This window comes from Apostichopus japonicus, chromosome 8 (genome assembly GCF_037975245.1).
Source record: "Apostichopus japonicus isolate 1M-3 chromosome 8, ASM3797524v1, whole genome shotgun sequence".
Classification (NCBI taxonomy): Eukaryota; Metazoa; Echinodermata; class Holothuroidea; order Aspidochirotida; family Stichopodidae; genus Apostichopus; species Apostichopus japonicus.
In genome coordinates, this window is record NC_092568.1 from 11274002 (window position 1) to 11287849 (window position 13848).

Below are 13848 nucleotides of genomic sequence, written 5' to 3' on the forward strand. Positions count from 1 at the left end.
GCGGCTAATGCGAACCCTGGGCCTGTATAGTAGATAGTAGTAGTATTAAAAACTGTTTAAGAGCTAAATTGGATATTTATATGGTTTGATCCAATAGGCGTGCACGAGCTAGCATAAGCAGCGGCGGCAGTGCGATGTTAGTAGTAATGCTAATTATAATTAAATAATTAATTTATTAACAAGTTAATGAAAGAAACAAGCAAATAAAAATTATTGAGGGAGGTTTAATACCTTATCTTACACCTACGTATTTGAACATGAAAACATTGTCAGTAGAGAATATAATGCATTTATTACAGCATCTTATATGTAATTTCTTGAAAATCGTGATACACAAGGGTAAACACATTTTTTCCGGGTACCCGGATACCCGACGGGTAACGGCCCTCGGGTACCCGGTTCCCGATTTTTGGACCCGTGTAAACACTAATAGTAACCATACCCAAGACTATTCAATTCTCTTGTAGTAATGTTAACTTTGACTTTTATGATACCTGATTTCACTAAATGAAGTCTGAACAGGATTGAAGGATATTCAATGTCACATAGACCAAAGTTACAAATGAAATGCAAATTCCTCCGATATAAATCTTACTTTAACCCCAGCTAAATGTTGATTTTTTTTCCCCCCTTCTGATACAAAACAAGCAGCGAGATTGTGTGAGGGTTTTGAATGACTATTATGTGTCGAGGATGGTAGGCATGGATTAATCTTTTTGACAACCTTGAAATATGGGCACATTAAGAACTGACTTTGTTGGCATCTCAAATTTAATTTGTTTATTTGAATACAAAATAATTTGTCGGAGGCTTGTGAACTACGATCACGCCATGGACACTGTAGGTATGCATGACCTATAGCAGAGGTATTCTGAAAAACTGCGATAACACACTTAAGGTCTTCTAGTCTCATTGGATGTAAACTTTGCAAAACATTCATCGCAAACTGCAGAGAAATTCTTTCAATACACGCCTGCGATTGATCAAACACAGAGAATCTCCATGACGATCTTGTACTCTGCAAACTCTCGCTTGTTGATGAGTCAAAAATTTCTATTCTATTCCATTTTCCATCAATGTTGCCCCAGACACTTTTCGTTACCTTTGTAATGTATTTATTGATGAGATAAAGCCAAAGTAATGATGCAAACATAAACATTTCATCTTTATTTCTATAAAAGTCAAACCATAAGAAATTAACTAAAGAGCAGAATTGTCATTGTGAGAACAGGACTAGGGCACAAAATCTAACACTTTAAAGTAAAGTGTTGAGTTTGGTCAGTATTTTCGAGACAGTTCGATTCAGAGATGCTGCATTAATCGGCAGAACTGGAGAGAATGTTTACATTAAAATACAAATCGAACGTGCACTTACGTCGTAGCCTAACTCGGTCAGGAAGAGCGTTAGGAGAGGAGGTTCCTCACCGAAGAATCTGAAAACAGAAAATAATCAAGAAGCAATTGCATTGCGAGATTGATCAGTAACTTAATTTATTGCTCAATGGGACAGAAAGTTGACTGAAACTGGTTCTATTTTTTAGTATAGTCAACAAAACTTTCAGAGGACATATAAATCTTTTTTTGTTTTTGCTAGGTTTCTGAATTACTTTATAAAAGAGTCATCAAAACTTTTTGAGCGTAACAGAAGCGAGAGCTAGCACCTGTGTTAAACAATCTACAAACAGGATACTGACTTGGAAAATTATAAACCAAAATTTGAAGAATGTAAAAATAAATATCTAAATAAGGGATTGATCAAAGTTAGCACTTTAGCCAGAACACTGCATTTTACTTTGACATTTGACATTTAATTGACATTACGCATACACGTATGTTTTCAACAAATCTCCAATGTCAACAGGTCGGAAGTCTGTGACAACGTGCCAGCTCTGGGAATCACTTTCATTGTTTGCATTTTAATACCTTTTGTCGAGAATTCCCTGGATCACGGGGAAACTCTCTGTTTGAGCATTTGCATAAACCTGCTCATGAGGATATTTATTATTTGTTTCAAAGTGCACAGACACTCTATAAATATTAAACACCTGTCACAAACCGATTGCGACAAAAAACTTCTAATGCATTTTGTCTGCAAGTATCTGTGTGGCAGGACAAACAGATAAATGGCAACCACGAACATTATCTCAGCAAACAACAAATATATATTCCACTGAATCTTTTTCTCATAACACTTACATTTTGACATTTTATAAAGATTTGCCCCCATTTTTAAACCTCAGGACGTAAAAATAAACTCCTGATTCCAAATAAAAGTCCTGATTTCATTATCTTCCGCAAATGAGGCTACACCGTTGAAAATAAACACAGCTATATACAATCAAACAATGAGCTTTGTTTAAATCATCAAACACTCTTAAGAAAATTCCTTTTTAAAGCTAAAGTATAAACGAAAAATCAAAGATGCAAAAACAGAAAAGTGAATACATACTTTGTCAGTTTCTTGATACTCTTCGGTTTGGTCGCTAATGGAGCAGACATCCTGTAAGGGGATCTTAAAGGCGACAGCTCACTCTGCTGCAACAGGTGAAGTTCCTGTACCTGGTCCAGCTCTTCCCTGAGATCTTCGACCGCTTGGACCAGAGGACCCTGTGACCTCAGCTCGGAGGACAGACTGGCCACGCTCCTGGCCAGGGTCACCACGTGGGATTCCACCCGAGAAAATCTCTTGTTTATGGCTTTGACGTCCTTCTCCCTCTGTTTAAGCGACGGCCTGTAACTATTGGCTACAAGAATGAAAGACAATGTGGAGACTCCATTACATTAGGTATAGAAAACTTCCAAACACTACCCTAAGATACCTAGCCTAATCTGCATATCAAAGCTTACATCGAATGATCAGCTTTAAGTCCTAGATACGATTCGCAACATTATCAGGAAAAGGAAATCTTTTGTGAATGGGTTTGATTACAGAGTAATTCCATAAAATTACATGAATGAAAAATCAAGGAAAATCTGATTGGTGGAATTAACTGTGGTTTCATGTTGGTAATCAACCAAATTGCAACCCATCTTTTTGTTTTTTAAGGTTGCAATTAGAGATTGTATTTGCCACAATCCGGTGGTTCAATACACCACCATTGACTAACAATATAAGGTACATGAAGACATAGTCTGTTACTTTAATTTATACAGAGAAGCACATAGCCAAGTAAAATGGAAATAAGGTACAAATAATACTTTGACTTCAAAGCTTAATATATGCAAATGAAGCAATTATGCACAACATTGTAGTTGTGGGCACACAGAATATTTCATAAATGGTTAATACCTTGATACTTAAATAGGAAGAACTTTTCATCCATCAAAACATCCCTGGAGAGATAAGACAGCTCTCAGTTAGAGTAACACAGAGTAAACACAAAGAACACAGAGTATCAAACACAAGTAACACAAACCAAATCGAAGATACGTCGTTTAAATACCTGTAGTTTCGTTAAAGACTTACGTTTAACTTTGCTGGCTGACCGTGCAACACCAGGACCTTTCTTGAGGCTTCCAGAATTCCCTCTGGGAGAGGAGATCTTCCCCTCTGCCTTTTTTGCTCCTACCACTTTGAGCATCTCTTTGTACATGTTCTCAAGAGCTGAGAGCTGCTCCCTCAGGGTATCAATTTCAGCACCATCATGATCCCTACCGGCGTTGGTTGCGGGAGACGTCGCCTCTTCCCCGTTGCCCTCTCTTACCGATGTCGCGGCTTCTTCCTTTCGGAGACGAGACAAATCCGCTTTGGGATGGAAATCCGAAGAGTCGTCGGAATCCGTATCCTCTGACCTCTCTTGGACTCGATGGAGGGGTAGGGATGGTAGAGCTGCCAGGAAGAGGGAATGTCGTGAAATAAATTAAATGAGACATTCAACTAACTGTTAGGGTGGAATAAAATCTGGCAGTTCTTAATAGCAACAAGTTTGGGAATTGGAAACCACAAAGCACTTTTAAGGTTACAAGTTACTGCAATTTGGATTTTTGAATTTTTGAATAGACTGATTCTGCTCATTTTGGAAATGTATTTATCACTAAAAAGACCCAAGATATCTCAACAATAAAAAAACAAAATGTGGATCTACCACAAATGAAAAGCCACTGTTTCATTGCATCAGGATTTGAAATCCCCCTAACATCCCCTCCCCCCCCTCCCTTCCTTCTTCCATCCCAGATGATATGTTAAACTACTTATTGTACAAACATGTTTATTACAACCAAAGGTATCATTGTTTGATAATGACAAAATGACAAAGGGATGTATGTGAGGAATTGAATAAAAATCATACCATGCCAATGAAACATATAGCACTTCTTCTGAACTACAGACATATGTTATGCTATGACTTTTAATGAAGATGACAGAACAACGAACAAAGTCTGTAACAGCTTTTACTAACCAAGCAAATTTTTGTGATAACACTTTTGGACTGAGAATGTTACCCAAAACAGACAAATATTTAAACAATTTTGGAAGAAAATTGATATGGATGGGGCATAGGTCTAAACAGTTCAACAATGCCTCCAACAAAATGTGGAAGGACTGATAAAAAGGTTATTGAAAGGTCATTGGAAAGGTCATTGAAATAAAAAATGCAAGGGCAAAAGCTGAGAAAACTGGTTTTTGTAGAAACAAGTTTAACTCTGTGATCTCCCTTACAAAACACGAATGTTAACAAAAATATGATGAGAATTACTACTCAACGTTAGATAGCAATTGTTCAAAGTAAGACAACCTATTCGAGTTTTTCACCAAACGAAACATGTTTAATTAGCAGGTAGTTCATTACTTCACTATTATTATAAAAATTCAAAAAAATTGGAAATGTTTCATATTTCAGCTCCATTTGAAACAAAAACTTGTTTAGTTTTTAAGCTGATGAGCTGCACTACAATGAGTATCACAATAATATTTAAAAAACAAAACAAATTAACAACATCAACAGGAGATCATTTCAAGATAATTACAAACCTCTGAGGGACCTCTTGCTCTCTGGAGAGTCCTGTTTACTACCTTTCAAGTTTTTCCTTTTGCTTTTGCCTCCTGTTCGCTTCACGGTCACCTTCGGTTCCGCTGCCTTCCTCTGGTTTGGCCTTTTTTCGTTACTCCTTTTACTGCGTGAGTGTTCCCTGTTTCTCTGCTGAGAGTTTGGTGACTTGCTAAAGTTCAGATTAATTCGACCCATGTCGGCGCTGATGGCTCGGCTCTTGTTGCGCACCGGTGGGGACGTGGGGGGCGTCTCTGTAGGGGACAGCGCCGGCAGGGTCGGTGTGTGCGAACGGGAAGACCCGGAGTAAATCTCGTAGTCCTGCGTAAAATCCGAGGCCGTCTCCCCGAGACTGCGCCTCTTCCAGTTTGGAGGATACCCAGAGGAGGGTGGGGGGTTTGTCTGGGGCGGATATCGATAATTATCTATGGTAGAGGTACTCGCCACGGCACCGTAGGGATCATACTCCTGGGGAGTTCCATTGTTTTCATAAAAATTGGGCTGATTTTGAGGAAAGGTGCTATTCATAAAATCCTGCTCCCTTTGATTGTTTCTGGAATTATAATACTGCCGTTGCATGGAGTGAGGTCTCTCCAACTGCCGCTGCTTGTGATATCCGTTACGCGGGGGCTCGGCCTTGGACCTCACATGCCCGGGACCGGACATGCTAGGTGATACATGCCCTCTGGAGTCGTATCCACTGGAATGCGGACTTGATCCGGATGATTTGAGTCTCTGTACCGAACCGTTGACCCTCCTCTGCATGTGGTCCTGGTACGTCGGCAGTCGTCGCTCGTTAAATGATGCATCGTTAACGGCCGGAGGATGGATACCCTATCATGAGAGAACAAGAACAGATCTAGTTTCACTCTCCAAGTACTTAATTTAAGGACTTGTTAAACATCCATACTGGTGTGTCTTTAAAACTTATTTTACTGTTTTCTTATAAAACTGTATTCTGTGCAGGTTTTTGTCCCTTCTGTTACTGTTACTTGAAGAAGATCCTGCTAGGATCAAAATGTCAGACCAACTTACTTTTATTAACAGTTTTATTTCATTTTGAAAACTTATTGTAGGAATGTATCTATATTGTGGCACAACATTTAGCAAACATTGTGTGAAGTTATAGGATTATTGGTGTTCAAATGTTCAGCAATCCTAGGCAGTAATATATATATTATATATATATGTTTGTGACATTTTCTTAATGTTGTTGATATTTTTGAAGGTTACAAAACTTCTTCAGGAAGATATTACATACACTTTCTGGGTCTCAAGTACATTCAAAATATTTCTCTGAAGCTGTACCAACTTTGTGAGCCAACATTCCATAGAACCATCCATTTCAAGTTCTTTTATGTACACAGAAATTGATGTCTACATTCACACCCCAATGTTGAACAGACTGTCTGGTAACTAAACTTTAAAAATATTTTAGCAGTTTTTGGTACTAAGAGATTGTTAATGATTGTCAAATTCAAAAATCAAATTCAAAATTTAAATTTAAATTCAATTCATAAGCTTGACTAGTTAATTTTCATGTCAAATAATTGCCAAAAAGGTACAAAATTTGACAGCTTTTCAATGCATTTTGCACGTAATATTATACGGAAAAAAATGTGTCTGGGCAACAAAAATGACAGCAGAGCTTTAGTTTGTATTCCAATTCATCACACTTAGCTATTCCATGATATATTGTTCGTCCTTCACATGAATATTAATTAGAGAGTTACTTCTTGACCATATTTGGATTTTATTTCTCTGTTTTGTGACTGTTTTGTGACTGCAGGGGAACTTGTCTGGTTGTGTAAAGTAAGTGCACCATAGCTGTACACCAACAGTGAAGAGCAATAATATAACATTTTATCTCAATTTATTGCTTTCATTCTCTGCCATAAATGGAGCAAATCTTACCTCTTGTCGTGACACTGTATCAGTATAACATTGTTAACCAGTAATATAAGACTTTATCTCAATTTACTGCTTTAATTCTCTGTGGTAAATGGAACACTCTTACCTCTTGTCCTGACATTATAACTGTATAACAGTGTAAACCAATAATATAACATTTTTTAGCTCAATTTATTGCTTAAATTCTCTTCGGTAAATGGAGCAACTCTAACCTCTTGTCCTAACATTATAACTGTATAACAATGTAAACCAGTAATATAAGACTTAATCTCAATGTATTGCTTCAATTCTCTGCAGTAAATGGAGCAACTCTAACCTCTTGTCCTAACATTATAACTGTATAACAATGTAAACCAGTAATATAAGACTTTATCTCAATATATTGCTTTAATTCTCTGCCATAAATGGAGCATATCTTACCTCTTGTCGTGACACCGATTCAGTATAACATTGTTAACCAGTAATATAAGACTTTATCTCAATGTATTGCTTTAATTCTCTGCGGTAAATGGAGCAACTCTTACCCCTTGTCCTTATATTATAACTTTTACACAAAGTAATCCAATAATATAACATTTTTTAGCTCAATTTATTGCTTTAAATCTCTGCCGTAGATGGATATAATTATTACCTCTTGTCCTGAGTAATTTTGATATGCTTCTTCTTCGCTGTACACGACACCAGCGATGCTTCCTGATTGGTTTAAGTACGAAGGCAGAGGCTGCGACTGAGATCTGGGAGGGATTTAACGAACAGGATAATTAGTCTGTAAATCAGAAACAATGACGATTCCCTTCTGTATTTGGCTCCACTGTTTGATAATGAACTTTGACCCGTAAATGCTTGAATTATGCAACGGTTTACTTGTATCACTTAAATGTGAAAAAATACTCAGGGATTTCACAACAATTTAAATATTCATTAGAAGAGAAAGAAGAATATAATGAGAGAGAAAATGATGCAAGAAAGGGGTAAAAAGACAACAGGAAAAATAAAATTATTAATTTAAAAAAGAAGAAGAAAAGTGAAATGCAATTCCTTCCTTAGACTGGTCAACTTTCAATTACATGCTGATGAAAAAGTAGAAGAGTTTCAAACTTGGATCTTGTATGCCATTAATACCATTTAAAAAAAACTTTTAGCAAAGAACTAAACCATTAATTGTTGCTACTGAAGTGTAAACTCATTTGGAGGACGAAAACGTTAGGTGTTTAAATTAGTTTGCTTAACTGTATTCTTGTTTTAAATGATATTGAGGAAAACTGGTGAAACAGCTGAAAATAAAAAAATCAAATGGCAGCAGCAATCATTTTTCTCCAAACAATTTTTGTTTGGGTAATTATGCTTTGTTTACCACTTTTGATGTTGTTAGTCAGTAATTAGTTAAAATCCTTCATTGGGATCACTCACATCATAAGAATTTTCTTTTTGTTTTGTGGAAATTGACACCAAAAAAGAGGCAACCGATACTAACAAACCAATATTACCTGTTACTGTATCCAGGAATGGGCTGGCTTTGGGCGGTGGTTCCTTGGGAGGGTCCTAAATGTTCCCTTGGCGGCCCATGGAAGAACGGTTCTTGGTAACGAGAGGCACCATTGGGACTTGGTGACCTCTCTAACATCACTTGAGCCCTGGGACCTTCTCTTTTCTCAGTAGCATGGGAAGGCTACAATAGGTAAGGAAATGTTGGAAATTCTTGGATGATATTGTGTTCATTTTAAAGAGTATCGGCACAACTACTTGAATTACTCGTAAAGAAGAGTTATTCGGGAAGACAAATAGGAGCATTCACAAAATAAGATACATAATTAAAAAAAATAAAGATATTAAATGTAATTTTTAGGTTAACCAGTTATGACAGTAAATGAAGCTCATATCAAGAGGTGTTATTTCCGGCTCCTTCATTTTTTGTCATCATGCTCGGGGACTTTCCACATCGACTATTTAGTAGGGGCTAATCCACACAATGGGTCCGGAGACAAACCACTTCAAACTACCTAATGGGATGGACTTTGGGCGGAAGAAAAACTTTACAAAAGTTGGTAGTTTGCAAAATATCACTACATATATAAGAGAATACTGAATTCATCTATCCCATCTTCTAAAATGAAAGTTAGATACTTGTTTACAGCAAAAACTTTCCAACCTCTGTCTGACTGAATCGATCAACTTACCACGTAGCCAGAGATGTATCTATCCCAGTCTTTTGGATAATCGTCAAAATTATCAGGATCCTCTAGCATCGCTTGGAGTCTGTCTTCGTCGTCTAAGATATCCTCGCCCTCGAAATACACGCTAGCATCCGGGGGAGGCAATTCCAGAAATTCGCCTTCGTCCTGGTGTGAAAGATAAAAAAGAATCGCAATTATCTTTATGAATCTGTCCATCAGATAATTATCTACCTGGCAAACATTGCAACAATTAAGTTAAAAGGAAAGGAATACAGGGTGAGCAAAAAATACCAAAATTTAATTGAAAACAACAACCCCCCACCCTCTCATGTGTATCTTCACCACATGGTGTATATAAAAATTTAGGCCTTAAGGCCTTGTAAGATTACTGATTATTTAAACACTTGTTGGTCTTCTTTTACTGCTAAAATTATATTGATCATGTAGATTAAATCTGAAATATGCATACATGACCTGCAAATGAATTCACACTCATAGCTGTACCAGATAATAATATGTAATTAAATATAATGGTAATAGTGTTCATTTACACAAATCCTTCATTCATACAGCAGTAGTTATTAAAAACTAATTACAACACAAACCTTGCTCTCTATGACAATTAGTGCTTGATACCAGAGAATCGCTGAAAACATCCGGCTTGAACAATTATTACAGCTGCTGTCTTTATGAGATTGAATACTATCATTATCATTAATCTTTGGAGGTGGAGGAGGAGGATGAGGAGGAGAAGGGGCAGGGGTGCAAGCTATTATAATAAACCCTCAGAATTATACAAGCAGGCTAGAAAAACAACCAAAGAATTGGAAAACAAATACTTGGCTGGAAAGATGAAGTGACCACAGGAATACAAACGTTGCACTCTGCTAAATAGGCAATTAAGTCTTTAATGGGGGGCCTATTAACAATTTCTCTGTTAAAAGTGCTAGTCAGAAGGTACACAATGGTACATGACACACCACAGCATCCAACCCATGGTACATGAACAGCACAGTATCCAGCACAGGGTTCACAGCATTACCACAGCATCCAACCCATGGTACACAACACAAAACAGAATCCAGCACAGGATACACAACATTACCACAGCATCCAACCCATGGTACACAACACAATACAGAATCCAGCACAGGGTACACAGCAAACCACAGCATCCAACCTATGGTACACAACACAATAAAGAAAAGTGAAAAATAGATCATTGTTTTACCTGGGGATCACCTAGATCTGTGTATCCACCGGGGTTGGGCATCTCCAGCAAACTTTTCAGCCTCTCTTCCACCGAGGTTGGTGGTTGCGGTGCATTCATGGAGTTATTTACCTAAACAGAAAACAAAGGCAGAAGACGAGAATAAAAAAAATTATATTAAAAAAAAACCCTTCTTATTCTAAAGAATAACTCAAATATTAAAATGATCCTGTGCTCTGCCAACTAAACTATCCACTCCTCCAGTGGAGCCCTTCTCTACAAAATTGCTTTACAGTTTAATTCTGCCACCTGGCAGTTCATTTCATTAAAAACTGCATTCTGTACACATCCTGCTTGAATGTCTTAGTTATTATTTTACATTAATAGTTCTCCAGGTCGGCAAAACCGTAAGGGTGTCAGTGGCATCTAGAGTGCCGGAAATCTGTCGGAAAGCATCCAAAAGGGTGAAAGCTTGGTACCGATGGGTCTTTTCTGGGCTGTTTCATATGTTGTAAATGTTAGGAAAGTTACAAACCACTGGAAGGAGACATAAATAAACTGAATATATGTAACAAACTCACATGTAGCTGGCTTCCATTATCATCATCATTATCATCAACGACATTATTGAGCAGCATTTTTGACATCTCGACATCCAACGATACGTTCCTGGACTGGTTCTGCCTCGTTTGAAATTCCCCGCTTTTGTGCTGTAAGACTCCTGCAGAATCCAGTTGAGTGGTGGACTGAAGAGAAAAGATCAAAAGTGTAACAGACAAAGGTATAGTTTTGACATTTCTTCCAAAAACCAGCGTATCATATTACTCTTAAAAACCGTCCAATTTTGATATATACAAACAGTCCAACAAACTTGAGCGTTCATGCAATGCTAGGGAATATTTCTAAATCGTTTTCCTCTATTTGTGTGCATTTAATAGAACTATGTGAAATGTTTAAACTCCAAAAATGCAAAATGGATGAGCCTTTATTCTTTTCCACTGATTCCCTCGCTGCTTTGAAAGGTTGACTTTCATAATGGTCTGTGTGCTAGACCTTCAAATTCAGCCGCTTAGTTTGACGTGACGTAATGGGACGTGATGTGATGTTTAAAAGGTGACCTTGATACTTCTCAAGACAGAAACTGGGTTTGAATTCATTCATCAAAGTTGTCAGTAAGATATCAAATTAACTTTTAAGGTTTGTTTTTGTGAGGGTGGGGAAAGGTGAGGGGGTATTCTGCAATTAATGCTTTTGATCATGTGATATTAGTAATCCGTCAATGTTGTTCAAGTCTAATAACCTCTTCCGAATAGATGGTACTAAAATACAAACTAGAACAACAAACATATTAACAGAACAAAGGCAAACATTTACCACAATGTCTCCTAGTCTCTCTGGTGTTGCGTCTAAAGTATCCTCTCCTCCAAACGCACCGCCTGGTAAAACAGTCTCCGGTTTCTCTGTAAAGGAGGCCGACCGAAGCTTCTTGAATTGTCCACTGTCGTAGGAGTTTGAGAGGTCTGGTAACATACCCTGGGAGGGGTTTGAAGCACCTGAAACCTTTTGGCAAAATGACAAAGAACAGTTGATGAAAAATCTCTGATCTGAAAGGCATCTTGCTGTAGAGAATTTGTCGATTAGGAAGGGCCAAGTTTAAAAGCTTGTTCGAGCTACAAAAACCTTTCCCTATGTATGCCAGTATGGCTATTTGACAAATATGTACAATTACAAATGTTTTTTAACTATCTTGAGCAAGCCACACCAACTCATAGATGACAAAATAAGACTTCAAAATGTTAATATTTATGTGCTGTGTTTGCAAAGTACCTAAAAATCAAATACTGACATACTGCGCATCCATAGCGTATTACAGATTAGCTTTCAGTGTAAGCATACGTATAAATGCTGGATTTGCACCAAATTGCACCAAATTTAGCTATATCAATGACCCGATAAAAACATGATGCATCATGGAAGAGTACTTGCAGCAACATTTGACTAAGTTAACCAATTGCTTCACACCTCAAGACAATATCAGCTTTGTTTTGAGATATATCCAAAAAACACAAACAAATATTGACATTTTTTTAAATCAGGTTTTCAATTTGGATTAATTTGTCCTCCGAAGCTAACATAGGCAGACAAGTTGGGGAAAATTTGTTGCTGCTGTCAATTGAATTCAAACGTTTATCATAAATTTGCTAATTCAAGAGGTGTTTGAAGTGGAAGACGGAAAGATTGTCTCAGTTTTGAGAAACGGCAATCTTTGAAATGTAAACTCTGGAGGAGAAGTACATAACATGAATTTTTTTAAAAGTCTCATTCACTTACAAAGCTGTGGATGCTGCCCTCTCTTCCTGGATTCTGGTAACTGTTGTTGTTGACGTAGTCCATGTCGCCATGCCTACCACTGTATATGGAGCCATTGATAAAATGGCTGTCACTGCTGGTGATAAGCTTCATGATAGAGTATAAAAAACAAGGAAAAGAGTCCACTTTATTTTGACAAGTTTTAAAGAGAGGCAATTAGGATAAATAATGATAAATATAAATATGCAAGACGTGGATTACTGAGGGGATTAAACTGTTTTGATAATTTTTCAATGACAATACATTAAGGGTACCTTATGTGAGCATCCAGTTGGCTTTTTATTTATTTATTTTTTTAAATTATTATTATTATTATTATTATTTTTTTATTCAAGATTTTTAGACAATTCCGACAAAGCTGTAGCAGACAAAATGGAATATACTTTCTTTTCTCGATGGAGGTTTGGCCAGCTTCACTAAACCATGCTGATCTTATAATTGCTTTTCAACTACAAATCTAGTCATTTTTTAAAGTACAGTAGGGTTATGTTAAATCAAATTATTGTTTTTCCCTACAAAGGGGAGGAGAACTCCTCAACTTTCAGTAGACCCCTCTCTGAGAAAAGAGCAACTTGTCCTCATTTTATTTAGATAAAACATTGTAACCTAATAACAGATATATGCTTACATATGTACAGTTTGACAAATATACTCTAACACACAGTAGCCATCTACAGTGTGGCTTTCATTGCTGTACCTTAGAATCAAACCTCTTGCGTAGTCTGGTAATGAGCAATAAACCGACTCGGAGGTTGCCATCAGCAATTTCTACAGAAGGAGAGAGAAAACGATACAGTAAATACTTGCATAAACAATTTACGGAATATACAGACGCTACTACAGTACAGTATTCTGCGGGCCTCAAGTACTAGGGGGAGGTGGGGGTGGAGAAATACCCCAAAACTACCATCCTTGTCGTCTATGAAAATAGGAAAATTTATAACTCTCCCATCTCAACCCCCCTCTCCCAAAATTCAGGAGACTATAGAGAAAGTATGGAGAATCAATTAAAATCCTACTAAATCAAGATAGCCATATAATAACCAGAGGGAAACCCCTCCCAGCGGTTACTTGCCTTTAAATACATTGAATAGAGTATGCAGCACAAGAGTAGTTTGCAAGCTAACCTTGGTTGAAGTTCATAATGCACTTACCTAAGCTGACCTTTGACCTCCTCCTAAATCAGCAAGGAGGT

The 13848-nt window shown here is 37.3% G+C and overlaps 1 protein-coding gene across 2 annotated transcripts in view; it reads right to left on the reverse strand.

Annotated features, from left to right (window-relative positions):
• LOC139970490 (uncharacterized) overlaps positions 1–13848 on the reverse strand; it is a 31083-nt gene that overhangs the window by 5105 nt on the left and 12130 nt on the right. For both annotated transcript variants that reach the window (XR_011794161.1, XM_071976246.1), the window contains exons 5-16: positions 13351–13421; positions 12615–12740; positions 11658–11843; positions 10865–11029; positions 10305–10415; positions 9077–9238; positions 8387–8568; positions 7531–7633; positions 4973–5822; positions 3467–3829; positions 2450–2744; positions 1376–1433 (exon numbers count right to left, since the gene is read on the reverse strand). Coding sequence is in view for 1 of the 2 variants with exons in the window: in XM_071976246.1 (XP_071832347.1) it covers positions 1376–1433; positions 2450–2744; positions 3467–3829; positions 4973–5822; positions 7531–7633; positions 8387–8568; positions 9077–9238; positions 10305–10415; positions 10865–11029; positions 11658–11843; positions 12615–12740; positions 13351–13421 (2672 nt within the window). In the remaining variant the exon portion in view is untranslated. The remainder of the gene's footprint in view (positions 1–1375; positions 1434–2449; positions 2745–3466; positions 3830–4972; positions 5823–7530; positions 7634–8386; positions 8569–9076; positions 9239–10304; positions 10416–10864; positions 11030–11657; positions 11844–12614; positions 12741–13350; positions 13422–13848) is intronic.